Here is a 14,871-nt window from a genome sequence, read left to right on the forward strand (position 1 = left end):
TTTAGTTGAGGCGATCGCTGCCGATTTTCAAATCGTTGAACTGTCCTCCTCGGTTCCGAGCGACAGCGTTCCTGTATGCAGTCCTGCCCATTTAGGGTCCTTGGATTTTGCGGTAGAGTTGGTAAAAGAGGTGACCAGGTGGTCATAGGAGCTAAGTCTCGCCAAGGCTACCGACCTTGCAGGGGATGCCTTTGTTTAAAGTGGCTCCCTGGTGGAGGACCTCTGGGCCCACTTCTTTTCACCTGGACAGGAGAGCATAGATTTTCTCTTAGTGGCGTGCGGTGAGTGGGGGTTGGCTGATGACCATGCCAATGGTGACCACCTCGGAGAAGAGGTATCAGGAGCAGGGTCTCAGACGGGTTACAGTGAGCTGTCCATTAATAAAAGTTTTAGCCCTGGTCTACACTAGGACTTTAGGTCGAATTTAGCAGCATTAAATTGATGTAAACCTGCACCCGTCCACACGATGAAGCCCTTTATTTCGACTTAAAGGGCTCTTAAAATCGATTTCCTTACTCCACCCCTGACAAGCGGATTAGCGCTTAAATCGGCCTTGCCGGGTCGAATTTGGGGTACTGTGGACACAATTCGACGGTATTGGCCTCCGGGAGCTATCCCAGAGTGCTCCATTTTGACCGCTCTGGACAGCACTCTCAACTCAGATGCACTGGCCAGGTAGACAGGAAAAGAACCGCGAACTTTTGAATCTCATTTCCTGTTTGGCCAGCGTGGCAAGCTGCAGGTGACCATGCAGAGCTCATCAGCAGAGGTGACCATGATGGAGTCTCAGAATCGCAAAAGAGCTCCAGCATGGACCGAACGGGAGGTACGGGATCTGATCGCTGTATGGGGAGAGGAATCCGTGCTATCAGAACTCCGTTCCAGTTTTCGAAATGCCAAAACCTTTGTCAAGATCTCCCAGGGCATGAAGGACAGAGGCCATAACAGGGACCCGAAGCAGTGCCCCGTGAAACTGAAGGAGCTGAGGCAAGCCTACCAGAAAACCAGAGAGGCGAACGGCCGCTCCGGGTCAGAGCCCCAAACATGCCGCTTCTATGATGAGCTGCATGCCATTTTAGGGGGTTCAGCCACCACTACCCCAGCCGTGTTGTTTGACTCCTTCAATGGAGATGGAGGCAATACGGAAGCAGGTTTTGGGGACGAAGAAGATGATGATGAGGAGGAGGTTGTAGATAGCTCACAGCAAGCAAGCGGAGAAACCGGTTTTCCCGACAGCCAGGAACTGTTTCTCACCCTGGACCTGGAGCCAGTACCCCCTGAACCCACCCAAGGCTGCCTCCTGGACCCAGCAGGCGGAGAAGGGACCTCCGGTGAGTGTACCTTTTAAAATACTATACATGGTTTAAAAGCAAGCATGTGAAAGGATTACTCTGCCCTGGCATTCGCGGCTCTCCTGGATATACTCCCAAAGCCTTTGCAAAAGGTTTCTGGGGAGGGCAGACTTATTGCGTCCTTCATGGTAGGACACTATACCACTCCAGGCCAGTAACACGTACTCGGGAATCATTGTACAACAAAGCATTGCAGTGTATGTTTGCTGGCGTTCAAGCAACATCCGTTCATGTGTTATCCTCAGGAGAGTGAGATATAATCCATGGTCACCTGGTTGAAATAGGGTGCTTTTCTTCAGGGGACACTCAGAGGAGCCCATTCCTGCTGGGCTGTTTGCCTGCGGCTGAACAGAAATGTTCCCCGCTGTTAGCCACAGGGAGGGGGGAGGGTTGAGGGGGTAGCCACGCGGTGGGGGGAGGCAAAATGCAACCTTGTAACGAAAGCACATGTGCTATGTATGTAATGTTAACAGCAAGGTTTACCCTGAAAGAGTGTAGCCAGTGTTTTATAAAATGTGTCTTTTTAAATACCGCTGTCCCTTTTCTTTTCTCCACCAGCTGCATGTGTTTCAATGATCACAGGATCTTCTCCTTCCCAGAGGCTACTGAAGATTAGAAAGAAAAAAAAACGCACTCGAGATGAAATGTTCTCCGAGCTCATGCTGTCCTCCCACACTGACAGAGCACAGACGAATGCGTGGAGGCAAATAATGTCAGACTGCAGGAAAGCACAAAATGACCAGGAGGAGAGGTGGCGGGCTGAAGAGAGTAAGTGGCGGGCTGAAGAGAGGGCTGAAGCTCGAATGTGGCGACAGCGTGATGAGAGGAGGCAGGATTCAATGCTGAGGCTGCTGGAGGACCAAACCAGTATGCTCCAGTGTATGGTTGAGCTGCAGCAAAGGCAGCTGGAGCACAGACTGCCACTACAGCCCCTGTGTAACCAACCGCCCTCCTCCCCAAGTTCCATAGCCTCCACACCCAGACGCCCAAGAACGCGGTGGGGGGGCCACCGGCCAACCAGCCACTCCACCACAGAGGATTGCCCCAAAAAAAGAAGGCTGTCATTCAATAAATTTTAAAGTTGTAAACTTTTAAAGTGCTGTGTGGCATTTTCCTTCCCTCCTCCACCACCCCTCCTGGGCTACCTTGGTAGTCATCCCCCTATTTGTGTGATGAATGAATAAAGAATGCATGAATGTGAAGCAACAATGACTTTATTGCCTCTGCAAGAGGTGATCAAAGGGAGGAGGGGAGGGTGGTTAGCTTACAAGGAAGTAGAGTGAACCAAGGGGCGGGGGGTTTCATCAAGGAGAAACAAACAGAACTTTCACACCGTAGCCTGGCCAGTCATGAAACTGGTTTTCAAAGCCTCTCTGATGCGTACCGCACCCTCCTGTGCTCTTCTAACCGCCCTGGTGTCTGGCTGCGCATAACCAGCAGCCAGGCGATTTGCCTCAACCTCCCACCCCGCCATAAACGTCTCCCCCTTACTCTCACAGATATTGTGGAGCACACAGCAAGCAGTAATAACAGTGGGAATATTGGTTTCGCTGAGGTCTAAGCGAGTCAGTAAACTGCGCCAGCGCGCCTTTAAACGTCCAAATGCACATTCTACCACCATTCTGCACTTGCTCAGCCTGTAGTTGAACAGCTCCTGACTGCTGTCCAGGCTGCCTGTGTACGGCTTCATGAGCCATGGCATTAAGGGGTAGGCTGGGTCCCCAAGGATACATATAGGCATTTCAACATCACCAACAGTTATTTTCTGGTCTGGGAATAAAGTCCCTTCTTGAAGCTTTTGAAACAGACCAGAGTTCCTGAAGATGCGAGCGTCATGTACCTTTCCCGGCCATCCCACGTTGATGTTGGTGAAACGTCCCTTGTGATCCACCAGTGCTTGCAGCACTATTGAAAAGTACCCCTTGCGGTTTATGTACTCGCCGGCTTGGTGCTCCGGTGCCAAGATAGGGATATGGGTTCCGTCTATGGCCCCACCACAGTTAGGGAATCCCATTGCAGCAAAGCCATCCACTATGACCTGCACATTTCCCAAGGTCACTACCCTTGATATCAGCAGATCTTTGATTGCGTGGGCTACTTGCATCACAGCAGCCCCAACAGTAGATTTGCCCACTCCAAATTGATTCCCAACTGACCGGTAGCTGTCTGGCGTTGCAAGCTTCCACAGGGCTATCGCCACTCGTTTCTCATCTGTGAGGGCTGCTCTCATCTTGGTATTCATGCGCTTCAGGGCAGGGGAAAGCAAGTCACAAAGTTCCATGAAAGTGCCCTTACGCATGCGAAAGTTTCGCAGCCACTGGGAATCGTCCCAGACCTGCAACACTATGCGGTCCCACCAGTCTGTGCTTGTTTCCCGAGCCCAGAATCGGCGTTCCACAGCATGAACCTGCCCCATTAGCACCATTATGCATGCATTGGCAGGGCCCATGCTTTCAGAGAAATCTGTGTCCATGTCCTGATCACTCACGTGACCGCGCTGACGTCGCCTCCTCGCCCGGTAGCGCTTTGCCAGGTTCTGGTGCTGCATATACTGCTGGATAATGCGTGTGGTGTTTAATGTGCTCCTAATTGCCAAAGTGAGCTGAGCGGACTCCATGCTTGCCTTGGTATGGCATCCGCACAGAAAAAAGGCGCGGAATGATTGTCTGCCGTTGCTCTGACGGAGGGAGGGGCGACTGACGACACGGCTTACAGGGTTGGCTTCAGGAGGCTAAAATCCACAAAGGGGGTGGCTTTACATCAAGGAGTAGTTCAGGCAGGACTTCACGGAGGGTTCCAATAAGAAATGGTGCACCTAAGTTATTGTTCTTATTGGAACAAGGAGGTTAGCCTGGCCTCTGATTGATACATGGCTAGATCTACCTCACTGCACCTTCTCTGTGAGTGACTGCAGTGTGACCTAGAGGAATGAGTCCCCTAGACAGGGCAGAAGGCAAATGAGTACAAAACAAATCTGGTCTATTTCTTGTTTTGATCCACTCCATCTATCTTTTACATCTTTGGCTGGCAGCAGACGGTGCAGAAGGACTGCAAGCCATCCACATCTCATGGCTGCTCGGCAGAAGATGGCACAGTACGACTGCTAGCCATCCTCATCTCTTGCCTGCCTGGCAGAAGATGGCACAGTACGATTGCTAGCCATCGTCATCTCTTGCCTGCCCGGCAGAAGATGGTACAATACGATTGCTAGCCATCGTCATCTCTTGCCTGCCCGGCAGAAGATGGTACAATACGATTGCTAGCCATCGTCATCTCTTGCCTGCCCGGCAGAAGATGGTACAATACGATTGCTAGCCATCGTCATCTCTTGCCTGCCCGGCAGAAGATGGTACAATACGACTGCTAGCAATCCGTATTGCCTGCCTGCTCACCATTAGACGGTTCAATACGACTGACTGCAGGACTAAAGAGAATGACCTGGTCAAGTCACCAAAAATTTAGTCCCTGCGCCCATGTCTGCCCAGGCGCTCCCAGCCGACGTGGCCAGGAGCACCTCGGACATGACGAGGACGGGTACCAGTCATACTGCACCGTCTGCTGCCAGAAGGCAATGGGTTGCTGCTACTGTGTAGCAATGCCGTACCGCGTCTGCCAGCACCCAGGAGACATACGGTGACGGTTACCTGAGCGGGCTCCATGCTTGCGGTGGTATGGCGTCCGCACAGGTAACTCAGGAAAAAAGGCGCGAAACAATTGTCTGCCCTTGCCTTCACGGAGGGAGGGAGGGAACGGGGGCCAGACAATACGTACCCAGAACCACCCGCGACAATGTTTTAGCCCAATCAGAGTGCTCCATTGGGCTGCTCTGGACAGCACTCTCAACTCAGATGCACGATTGTTTGCCGTTGCTCTGACGCAGGGAGGGGCGACTGAGGACACGGCTTACAAGGGTAGAGTTCACGGAGGGTTCCAATAAGAAATGGTGCACCTAAGTTATTGTTCTTATTGGAACAAGGAGGTTAGCCTGGCCTCTGATTGATACATGGCTAGATCTACCTCGCTGCACCTTCTCTGTGCGTGACTGCAGTGTGACCTAGAGGAATGAGTCCCCTAGACAGGGGAGAAGGCAAATGAGTACAAAACAAATCTGGTCTATTTCTTGTTTTGATCCACTCCATCTATCTTTTACATCTTTGGCTAGCAGCAGACGGTGCAGAAGGACTGCATGCCATCCACATCTCATGGCTGCTCGGCAGAAGACGGTGCAATAGGACTGCTAGCAATCCATATTGCCTGCCTGCTCACCATAAGACGGTTCAATAGGACTGACTGCCGGACTTAAAAAAATGACCTGGTCAAGTCACTAAAAATTTAGTCCCTGCGCCCATGTCTGCCCAGGCGCTCCTGATCGACCTCACACAGGCGACCAGGAACACCTCGGACATGACGAGGACGGCTACCAGTCGTACTGTACCGTCTGCTGCCACAAGGCAATGGGTTGCTGCTACTGTGTAGCAATGCCGTGCCACGTCTGCCAGCACCCAGGAGACATACGGTGACGGTTACCTGAGCGGGCTCCATGCTTGCGGTGGTATGGCGTCCGCACAGGTAACTCAGGAAAAAAGGCGCGAAACAATTGTCTGCCCTTGCTTTCACGGAGGGAGGGAGGGAAGGGGGGGACTGACGATATGTACCCAGAACCACCCGCGACAATGTTTCAGCCCCATCAGGCATTGGGATCTCAACCCAGAATTCCAATGGGCAGCGGAGACTGCGGGAACTGTGGGATAGCTACCCACAGTGCAACGCTCCGGAAGTCGACTCTAGCCTCGGTACTGTGGAAGCACTCCGCCGAGTTAATGCACTTCTGTGGGGACACACACACTCGAATATATAAAACCGATTTCTAAAAAACCGACTTCTATAAATTCGACCTTATTCCGTAGTGTAGACATACCCTTAGTCTGAGATCACGGTCTGTTCTGCACCAAGTTTTCAATTTGAGGCAGCAGGTGCCCTTTTGTGATACATACCCCCTACCCAAGCAGTGTGTACACTGTGAGTGACTGTCACTCACAGGGATGGCCTCACAACATGAGTGGCACTTCTTAAACCCGGGGGATCCGGGCATAACCCAGAGAAGGTAGAACTTCCCAGTTGGGTAGGGCGTAGAAAAAAGGAAACCTTCACTAATCTAAAGACTAACGGGGAGGAAAGAGAAAAGGAAAAAACCATTTATCTAGTATCCATTTATTTAAAGTTTTCGATCCTCAGAAGAAAAAAATAAAATATATACTCAACAACAGCAGATACAGAACAGTATGTGACTAAGTACACAGTATATTAAGGAAGCCAATCTACTTCATGATTAGCATGTGAGCTTCCAAGAAGAATCCCTGACCTGCCAGAAAGCAGTGTTTATTACATTTATTTTATTTGATAAAAAAGAGAGACTGAAAGAAACAGCTAGAGAATTATGTATAATATAGTCAGCAATGGACAAGCTCCCCATACATCTCTACCAATGCACCTCAGTAGTGAGGGGACACATGCCAACATCTATTGGTTTTTATTATTCTGTGAAAGGCATGCTTCAGTGCTGAAATTGCAGTGAATTAACCAGTGTAACTAAATTTAAGTTACTACAGTTCAGATACGGACAAAATTTGGTAATTCTGGATTTGTACACACAATTTTTTTTTAACAAATATCCATTCAGCTGTATGATTTGTCCTGGTGTATCTCTTAAATATATAATGTTTTGCTATATTAGAAATGTTGAGAGATACGATATTCAGCCAAGTAAAATTGAGATGAAAGGCAAAATAAAAAAAATTTTAAATGTCACAAAATTGTATTGGAATCAAAATTCTGCTCTCTTATTCTTCTCTAACACCACAATTTTGACTTCCAAAACAAGTTGATTCTATTTGAAAAGAGACTCTCCCACATGCTTAGTCTACTTCTCACCTAATACAGGAACCAAAAACGTACAGTACATATAAATATTAGCCCATCTGATCAAGAAGATATGTTGGAAAAGTATTAATTTCCCAGTTTAAACATACTGTTCAGTTAAACTCAGATAGCTGAAATCTACTCTAAAAATGCTGAGAATTCTTAGCCTAGATCTGTAAAAGGGTGAATCAATGCCTGGATGTTTTACCTGTTTTCCCAGTTGGCGGGCACAAATTGGACAAGGTTCTGGATTAACTCCTCCGGTGGTCTTATCCTGAGACTATAAAGCATAAAAAAGCATAACACAAGTTAATTGAAAAACAGAATTGAGTTACTCAGCATTTCAGATAATTAATTTGGCAACTGATCACAGTTCATTCTGAACTGATTTTAAAATTGCTTTTAAAGTTGCCAAATGTCTAATAATTCTTAGAGAAATAAAGCAAGTTCTTTTGCCCATGAATTACAGGAAGATAATCTGGTTTAGGGTCATTAAATAACACTGCTGTACTTTAAGTTGCACCTGCATTTCTACTAGAGTAATTTAGAAAAAAATTTAGTAAAACGATGTTCCACTGAAGACAGAATATTGTGAGAATTTTGCCCCACAACCTCCATTTTTTAAACCAGCTTTAATTTCTATTATAAAAGCACTGTTAGACCAGCCAAAAGATATCCTCAATAGGCTAAACATTCAAACTCCTTTAAAATAATGTTTTCTTGTATAATATAATATTTAATGCAATGGTCTGTTGACACACTAGGAAGGAAGTGACAGCAGAAAGCTGTTTGGTTTCTGAAAGTTTAAAATACGAACCTTTCTGATATTGTAACATGTTTTCAGTCTGCTTGGATATCTAGAATTTTTATCTTTGTTTGTGCTAGTTTGCATTGTCCAAATTGCTCAGGTCAGTTGGCAGAAATAGGCAGGGTAGAGTTGATAAAAAGCTATGTTTATACAAAAGCTAACCTCCAGTAGGCAATCTTCTGTCTTAAAGACATTGTACAAGTATCCCTAAGCATATTGGGTACAATTCTGACCCATCTTTATGAGAACCTCCTCCATTAAGTAACTGATTTGTTTTGGTGGTTTAAAATAGGTTTCACTATATATATGATACACATTTTGGTATTCCTTGGGTATTCCCGTCTAAGTTATACAGCCCAATGAACAAATTAGATAGCTTTGTAAAACTGTCATGCAAATTTACCAGTCCAGATATGAAATCTCCTCATCTGTTCATTATCATTATGATTGATGATAGTGAGAAAAAACTAAAGAGGTTTCACTCACCCATCTAAACGGGAAAATGTTATGCCTACTAAACATACAATGACACAAGGTCTGATTTTTCGGAACTGCTATGCATCTGCAGCTCCCAATGATGTCAGTGACAACTGCTGGTGCTCATCATCGCTGAAAACCAAGCCATTTACCTTTAAAGCAGACTAAATTACCTATGCAAAATAATCACATTTTAAAAAAGAGAATCTTTTACTCTGAGTTGCTGTATATTGTCCTGTTCTTCCCCTTATATATTTACATCTCCCCCTCTATTTACACCTTCACTTGCACTATTTAGAAAGCCCAAAATTGTTTTCTCCACTCATCCACTCCAACATTCAAACAATGGACTCTGTAGCCAAAAATAAAATCAGCAGTAGTTAAAAGCCAAATTATAGTGATACTGAAAAAATTAGTTACATTAAATTATGAATAACACCCTCACACACACTTTTAACCTCTTCATGAGTACTGAAGGAGAGTCGGCTGGTAACCTCTGAAACAGTAAAACTATAAAGTTTGTGCGTCAAGTGTACAAAATCCCTCTATTTTTTCTACATACATTTTCAAAGTTAATTCACAATCAAATCTATACCTAAATAATTTGGTATGTAGAAAAAGGAGAGCTAGGCATCACAAAAAGCTTTTAAATAATTCATAACTACTCAGGTAAATGCACTAATTTTGGCTGTGCAGTTAGACTAAATGTAGAAGATGGAACTGAAAGCTTAAATACACTACCATAGCTGTAGATCACCTGTTTATGGACTCTTATTTAGAAGTGAAAATTTCATTTTTTATTAAGTGCCACTTACTTCAAATTCTGAAGTGTCCACAGTGTAGCTGCACACCCATTCAGACACTAAACTGCCACTTTTTCTTTTAAATCTCACACAGCAAGTCTCAGACATGAGACAATTTTTTTAAAATCAGTTTGGAACAAAATTTAAGTGTCTGTATGCAATAGACTGAGCCAAGTGGAATAATTTGGATTGTGATTAAGCTCCAGATTCCAACCTCCTCCAAAAGTACGAGGGTGTTTAGGATCAAAGTTCCAGTTTAGGCCCATCTGTAGCTATCAAGTTGTAAAGGCATAAAAAGAAAGTAGAAGCAAATGGTAAGGTTTGTACGTGCCTAGAGATGATAGATGACTGTTTTCCAAAATTAAAGCTTGTGGACTACCCCAATATTTAAGAAAGAGTGTCAAGTCATCAGACAGAGTAAAACCTAGGGCACTGTGAGCTTCTGAATGTTCCATAATACCTTGTGGTGTGTAGGGGTTCCAGGGAAGTGAAAGAGAAAGAAGGTATCTGGAAAGAGAGAGATTCAGCACAGGGACAGCTAGCAAGAATGGGCAGAGGTAGCTAGGAAATCAGTACCAGTAGACTGACTTATGTACCTGCTGTATTAGTAGAATAGGTTCCATCAACAAGACAAGGACCTATTGGTTAAATCAACCTCTGTACCAGATGACTGGAGGATAGCTCATGTATCGCTGATTTTTTAAAAAGGCTCCAGAGGTGATACTCACAGTTACAGGCCAATAAGCCTAACTTCAGTACCAAAAAAATTGGCTGAAACTAGAGTAAAGAACAAAATCATCAGACACACAGATAAACACAATATGTTGGGGAAGAGTCAACACAGCTTTTGTAAAGGGAAAAAAATGCCTTACCAATCTATTAGAATTCTTTGAGGGGGTCAACAAGCATGGTACAAGGGTGATCCAGTAGATACAGGGTATCTGTGCTTTCAGAAAACATTTGACAAGGTTCCTCACAAAAGTCTCTTAAGCAAAGTAAGCAGTCAGGGGATAAGAGGGAAGGTCTGCTCATGGATCAGCAACTTGTTAAAGGATAGGAAACAAAGGGTAGGAATAAATGGTCATTTTTTACTTTGGAAAGAGGTGAATAGCGAGGTCACCCAAGGATCTGTACCGGGACCTGTGCTCCTCAACACATTCATGAACAGTCTGGAAAAGGAGATGAACAGAAAGGTGGTAAAATTTGCAGACGATAAAAAATTACTCAAGATAGTTAGGTCCAAAGCTAATTGTAAAGAATTACAAAGGGCCTAGTTAGGTCCAAAGCTAACTGTAAAGAATTACAAAGCGATCTCACTAAACTGAAGACTGGACAACAAGATGACAGATGAAATTCAGTTTTGATCCATGTAAAGTAATGAACATTGGAAAAAATAATCCCAACTATATGTACAAAATGATGGAGTCTAAATTAGCTGTTACCACTCAAGAAAGATCTTGGAGTCATTGTGGATAGTTCTCTGAAAACATCCACTCAATGTGCAGTGATAGTTATAAAAGCTAACAGAGTTTTAGGAACCATTAGGAAAGGGATAGATAATAAAATAGAAAATATCATAAAGACTATATAAATCCATGGTATGCCCACTCCTTCAATGCCATGTGCAGTTCTGGTTGCCCCATCTCAAAAAAGATATATTAGAATGGTAAAAGGTACAGAGAAGGGCAACAAAAACTATTAGGGTATGGAAAAGCTTCCACATGAGCAGAGATTAAAAAGACTGGGACTATTCAATTTAGAAACAGATGACTAAGGTATGGGTGCCGGAACAATTTGCATAGTGGGGGTGCTGAGACCCATTGAACCAAACTGGGTTCCTGTATATAATGGAAACCACTGCAAGCCACGGGATGCAGCAGCACCCCCAGCAACCCTAATTCCAGCATCTGTGGACTAAGGGGGGATATGAAAGAAGTCTGTAAAATCACCAATGCTATGGAGAAAATGAATAGGAAAATATTTATCCCTGCACGTAACACAAGAACTAGAGGTCACCTGATGAAATGAACAGGCAGCAAGTTTAAAACAAACCAAAGGAAGTACTTCTTCATACAATGCACAGTCAACCTGTGGAACTCATTGCCAATGGATGTTGTGAAGGCCAGAAACATAACTGGGTACAAAAAAGAATTAGGTAAGTTCACAGAGGATAGACAAGCTATTAGCCAAGATGATCAGGGATGCAACCCCATGCTCTGGGTAGCCCAAAACTTCCATCTCTCAGAAGCTAGATTGGATGATGGAATGGATCACTCGAAATTTCTCCGCTCTCTTTATTCCCTGGCATGGGCCACCATCAGAAGACAGGATACTGGGCTAGATCAACCATAGGTCTGACCCAGTATGGCCTTTCTTATGTCCTTATCTGACACGGATTTGAATCCAGTATCACAACAGAAACCACTAAGATGAAAGCAAGTTCTGTATATTTGTTATTACATAGTCTCAGGACACTGTAGTGTCTCTTTGGGAGATCATGAAAACATTATAGAGAGTTCATCCTATATTACAGCTTCAATTTCTACATTAAAGCTTCCTAATTATGCTTATGTGAACATTTGCACTTATTTGAATTATATGGTTCAATAATATAATATATACAATTAGTTCAAGATCTGCATGAAAAGCAATTAGTGCACATGCTCAGCAAATGCTTTTTAAAAATTGTATCCAAACATTTCTGTAAAAAAATATTGTAAAAAATATTTTTTTATAATGAAAAAACATTGACAGACTTCCTGTCCATTAGGACACTAGAGGGTGCTACTATATTGTAACATCGAACAAGGAACTGTATAACCTTACCTTCTCCAAATTAGTAAGATATAGGAGTTGGCCTAGTTTCTTCTGAAGCTGTGATTTGGCAACTGCCTTGTCATTCAAAAGTTTCACTCGATTTTGTTCTACCTGCAAAAACAGCATTCATTGTGTTGTACATATCACAGGGTGTTGTCTGAGAAGTTTCAAGATAAAGCTTAAAGGGATCATTAAAATAGTTGTAAAGTAGATAATTTATTATTTAGGAAATTAAACTATGCATTTAAAACTTTTGAGACACAAGACAGTTAATTTCTTCATTTAAAAATGTCTCCAGGGTAGCAACTGAATGCGCATTCCTCCTCTATATCTAGTATGGGTGAGATAGGAGATAAATACAAATTAATTTAGTTGTCATTTGCTTCACTTTCACTGCAAACAGAAATTTAACACACCAAACTATTAACCTTTATCACCAAACCTCTGTAAAGTAAAATAGTCGTACTATTTATTTTATTTAAAACATAAATGATCCTCTGGTCTATTGCTGGCATTACAAATGCCTTTTGAACCTGAACAAGAATTTTTAAAATTATTTTAAATGTTCACTATCTATATTGTTTTACTTTATCTCTTTGCCCTTCATTTAGTCTGTTCAATAACAAGAGATATCACACTCACTTTGCTTTCTAGTCAATTTCATTTTCTACTTGTTATATATTAGCTCAAGCTTGCACTACTGGAGTAGTAAGGCTGAAGACCAATTAAGAAGTAGTTTTCTTTCAATTTTAAGTATATATTTTAAATAAAACCTCAATTTTGGATTTCAACTACCTGATAACATCCCTTTAAAACAGGGCTGAAAAATCCACTGAAGGAAAAGCAGAGCATCAGAAACATACAACCCACAGCAGCCAGAAAACTGAGAGAAGGAACAGAGTAGTGGGGAGACACATGCACTTATCACAGCAGCCAGGAGACTGAGGTACATGAAAAACTAGCAGAATACCCTCACCCACATAGTAACAACGAAGCTTTCGGAGATGAGGGAAGAACAGAGAAAGATGCCTGAGGGCTAGTATATTTTCATACTTTTATAGGACAACCTTAAAATACCAGTCCTTTTTTTGACTATTTTTCTCTTGAAAAACACAACTTCCCCTTCTTTGACTCAAATATTTTACCTCATGTGGTTCTATGATGTGAAGAACAGGGGGGCTAGGCTTTGGCTCATCAGGATGACGCACTCGGAGCCGTTCTGTAGCCATAGCAAGTTCATCGATAGCAGATACATGATCCCTCAGTACCATCCAATATTCATGAAGTAACTACAGGAAAAACCAAAATGAATTAGTAACAGAACTGTGGGCTGAGTCCCCTGTAAACTGCTGCTTCTTATTGTAAGTGGTACACTCTCAACACGGACCTGAATCTTTTGAGAGAGGATTTCACAACTTTTTCTGAACAGAAAACTGTACAGGAACATAGGCATAAACTGCTCTCTTCCACCAATTCTTTATGTGTGGCTATGAATGAACTTAATTGACTTCTCACCTCTTTCTCCCCCACACAATTTCTCCAATGAGATACAACTACAAAAATCTGTGTAACCAAAAATGTAGAGGTCAGCTGCCTCTGCTCGATTAAGCATACTCTCTGAATAAAATGAGGGAAAATGAGAAAACTAGTAGCAATATTTGCAAAGCATAAAGTAGTAAGGCACAGCTTCTTAGATGAAGCATGAAATATTTTGTTCACTTGAGTGACAATACCAACTTTTAAAAAATGCTGATATGCAACGTTTGACCATTCTAGGTAACAGAGGAACAGAAAAAGGTAAGAGAAAAAGACAGACACTGGGTTGTATTCACCTGAGGAAGAGCAAGTATTTCAAATATTAGTTACCTATTTTAAATATTTATAGAAAACCAACATACTGCAAATTGTCACACTTCCTGGTGTTCTCTCAAATCCCTCATTGATTATATTGTGACAAATTTAGATTTTTTTACTCCTAAATCTTTTTGTTCTATGAATCTTTCCTCAACTTTTAATGATTTTATTCAAGAGTCCCTCTAGGACACTGTTGAGATCCTAAGAACTACCCCCCCAATTTTTTCTGCTAAGATTCCTACCTTCTCTCAAGGCCAAATGTCATATATGAACACTGGTTTGCTACTGTAAGGATGTTCCTGAATGCTGGCCTGCTGGCACTGTTTTGTTTTTTGTTTTGAAATAAAAAAAAGCACCGAAGCATTAATTTTGGAGCCCACACCTTAACACCTACAAATGCAGAATTACTCTGCATGTAAAACTAGCATAAAGTTAGACAAATAAGTCAAATTTTGAGACTACTTCAACAAACAAGGAAAACAAGGGTGGCACCAGCCTCTTCCCAGTCAGGGGCTGAGGTGGGCCGTAGCCCCATCTTGCCATAAAGCCCTGCCCCTCTCCTTGATCCTGTCTCTTCTCCTCCTCTACCCCCGAGGTCCCGCCCCCTGGCCAGGCTGGAAGCTGGCACCGGGCAGTAAGAGCTGCCCAGGGAGCATGGGCCATTGCGGGAACCCAGGACCTTCCACCTGCCAGGGGCAGCATGCCCCAGAGAGTGGGGACACGAGCCGAAGGCTGCTTTCAGGCATCCTGAAAGTGTACTGAGCTTGGGGTGACAGCCAGGATCATCAGAGTTCTAATTCCAGCTCTGTCTCCCCACCCAGGCTTATTTCAGTGCTGCTGC

The 14,871-nt window shown here is 43.6% G+C and overlaps 1 protein-coding gene across 2 annotated transcripts in view; it reads right to left on the reverse strand.

Moving 5' to 3' along the window:
- SHPRH (SNF2 histone linker PHD RING helicase) overlaps nucleotides 1–14,871 on the reverse strand; it is a 141,069-nt gene that overhangs the window by 35,551 nt on the left and 90,647 nt on the right. For both annotated transcript variants that reach the window (XM_074948563.1, XM_074948562.1), the window contains exons 22-24: nucleotides 13,322–13,465; nucleotides 12,186–12,287; nucleotides 7,480–7,551 (exon numbers count right to left, since the gene is read on the reverse strand). In XM_074948563.1, the coding sequence (XP_074804664.1) occupies nucleotides 7,480–7,551; nucleotides 12,186–12,287; nucleotides 13,322–13,465 (318 nt within the window). The remainder of the gene's footprint in view (nucleotides 1–7,479; nucleotides 7,552–12,185; nucleotides 12,288–13,321; nucleotides 13,466–14,871) is intronic.

Source organism: Natator depressus, chromosome 3 (genome assembly GCF_965152275.1).
Source record: "Natator depressus isolate rNatDep1 chromosome 3, rNatDep2.hap1, whole genome shotgun sequence".
Taxonomy (NCBI): domain Eukaryota; kingdom Metazoa; phylum Chordata; order Testudines; family Cheloniidae; genus Natator; species Natator depressus.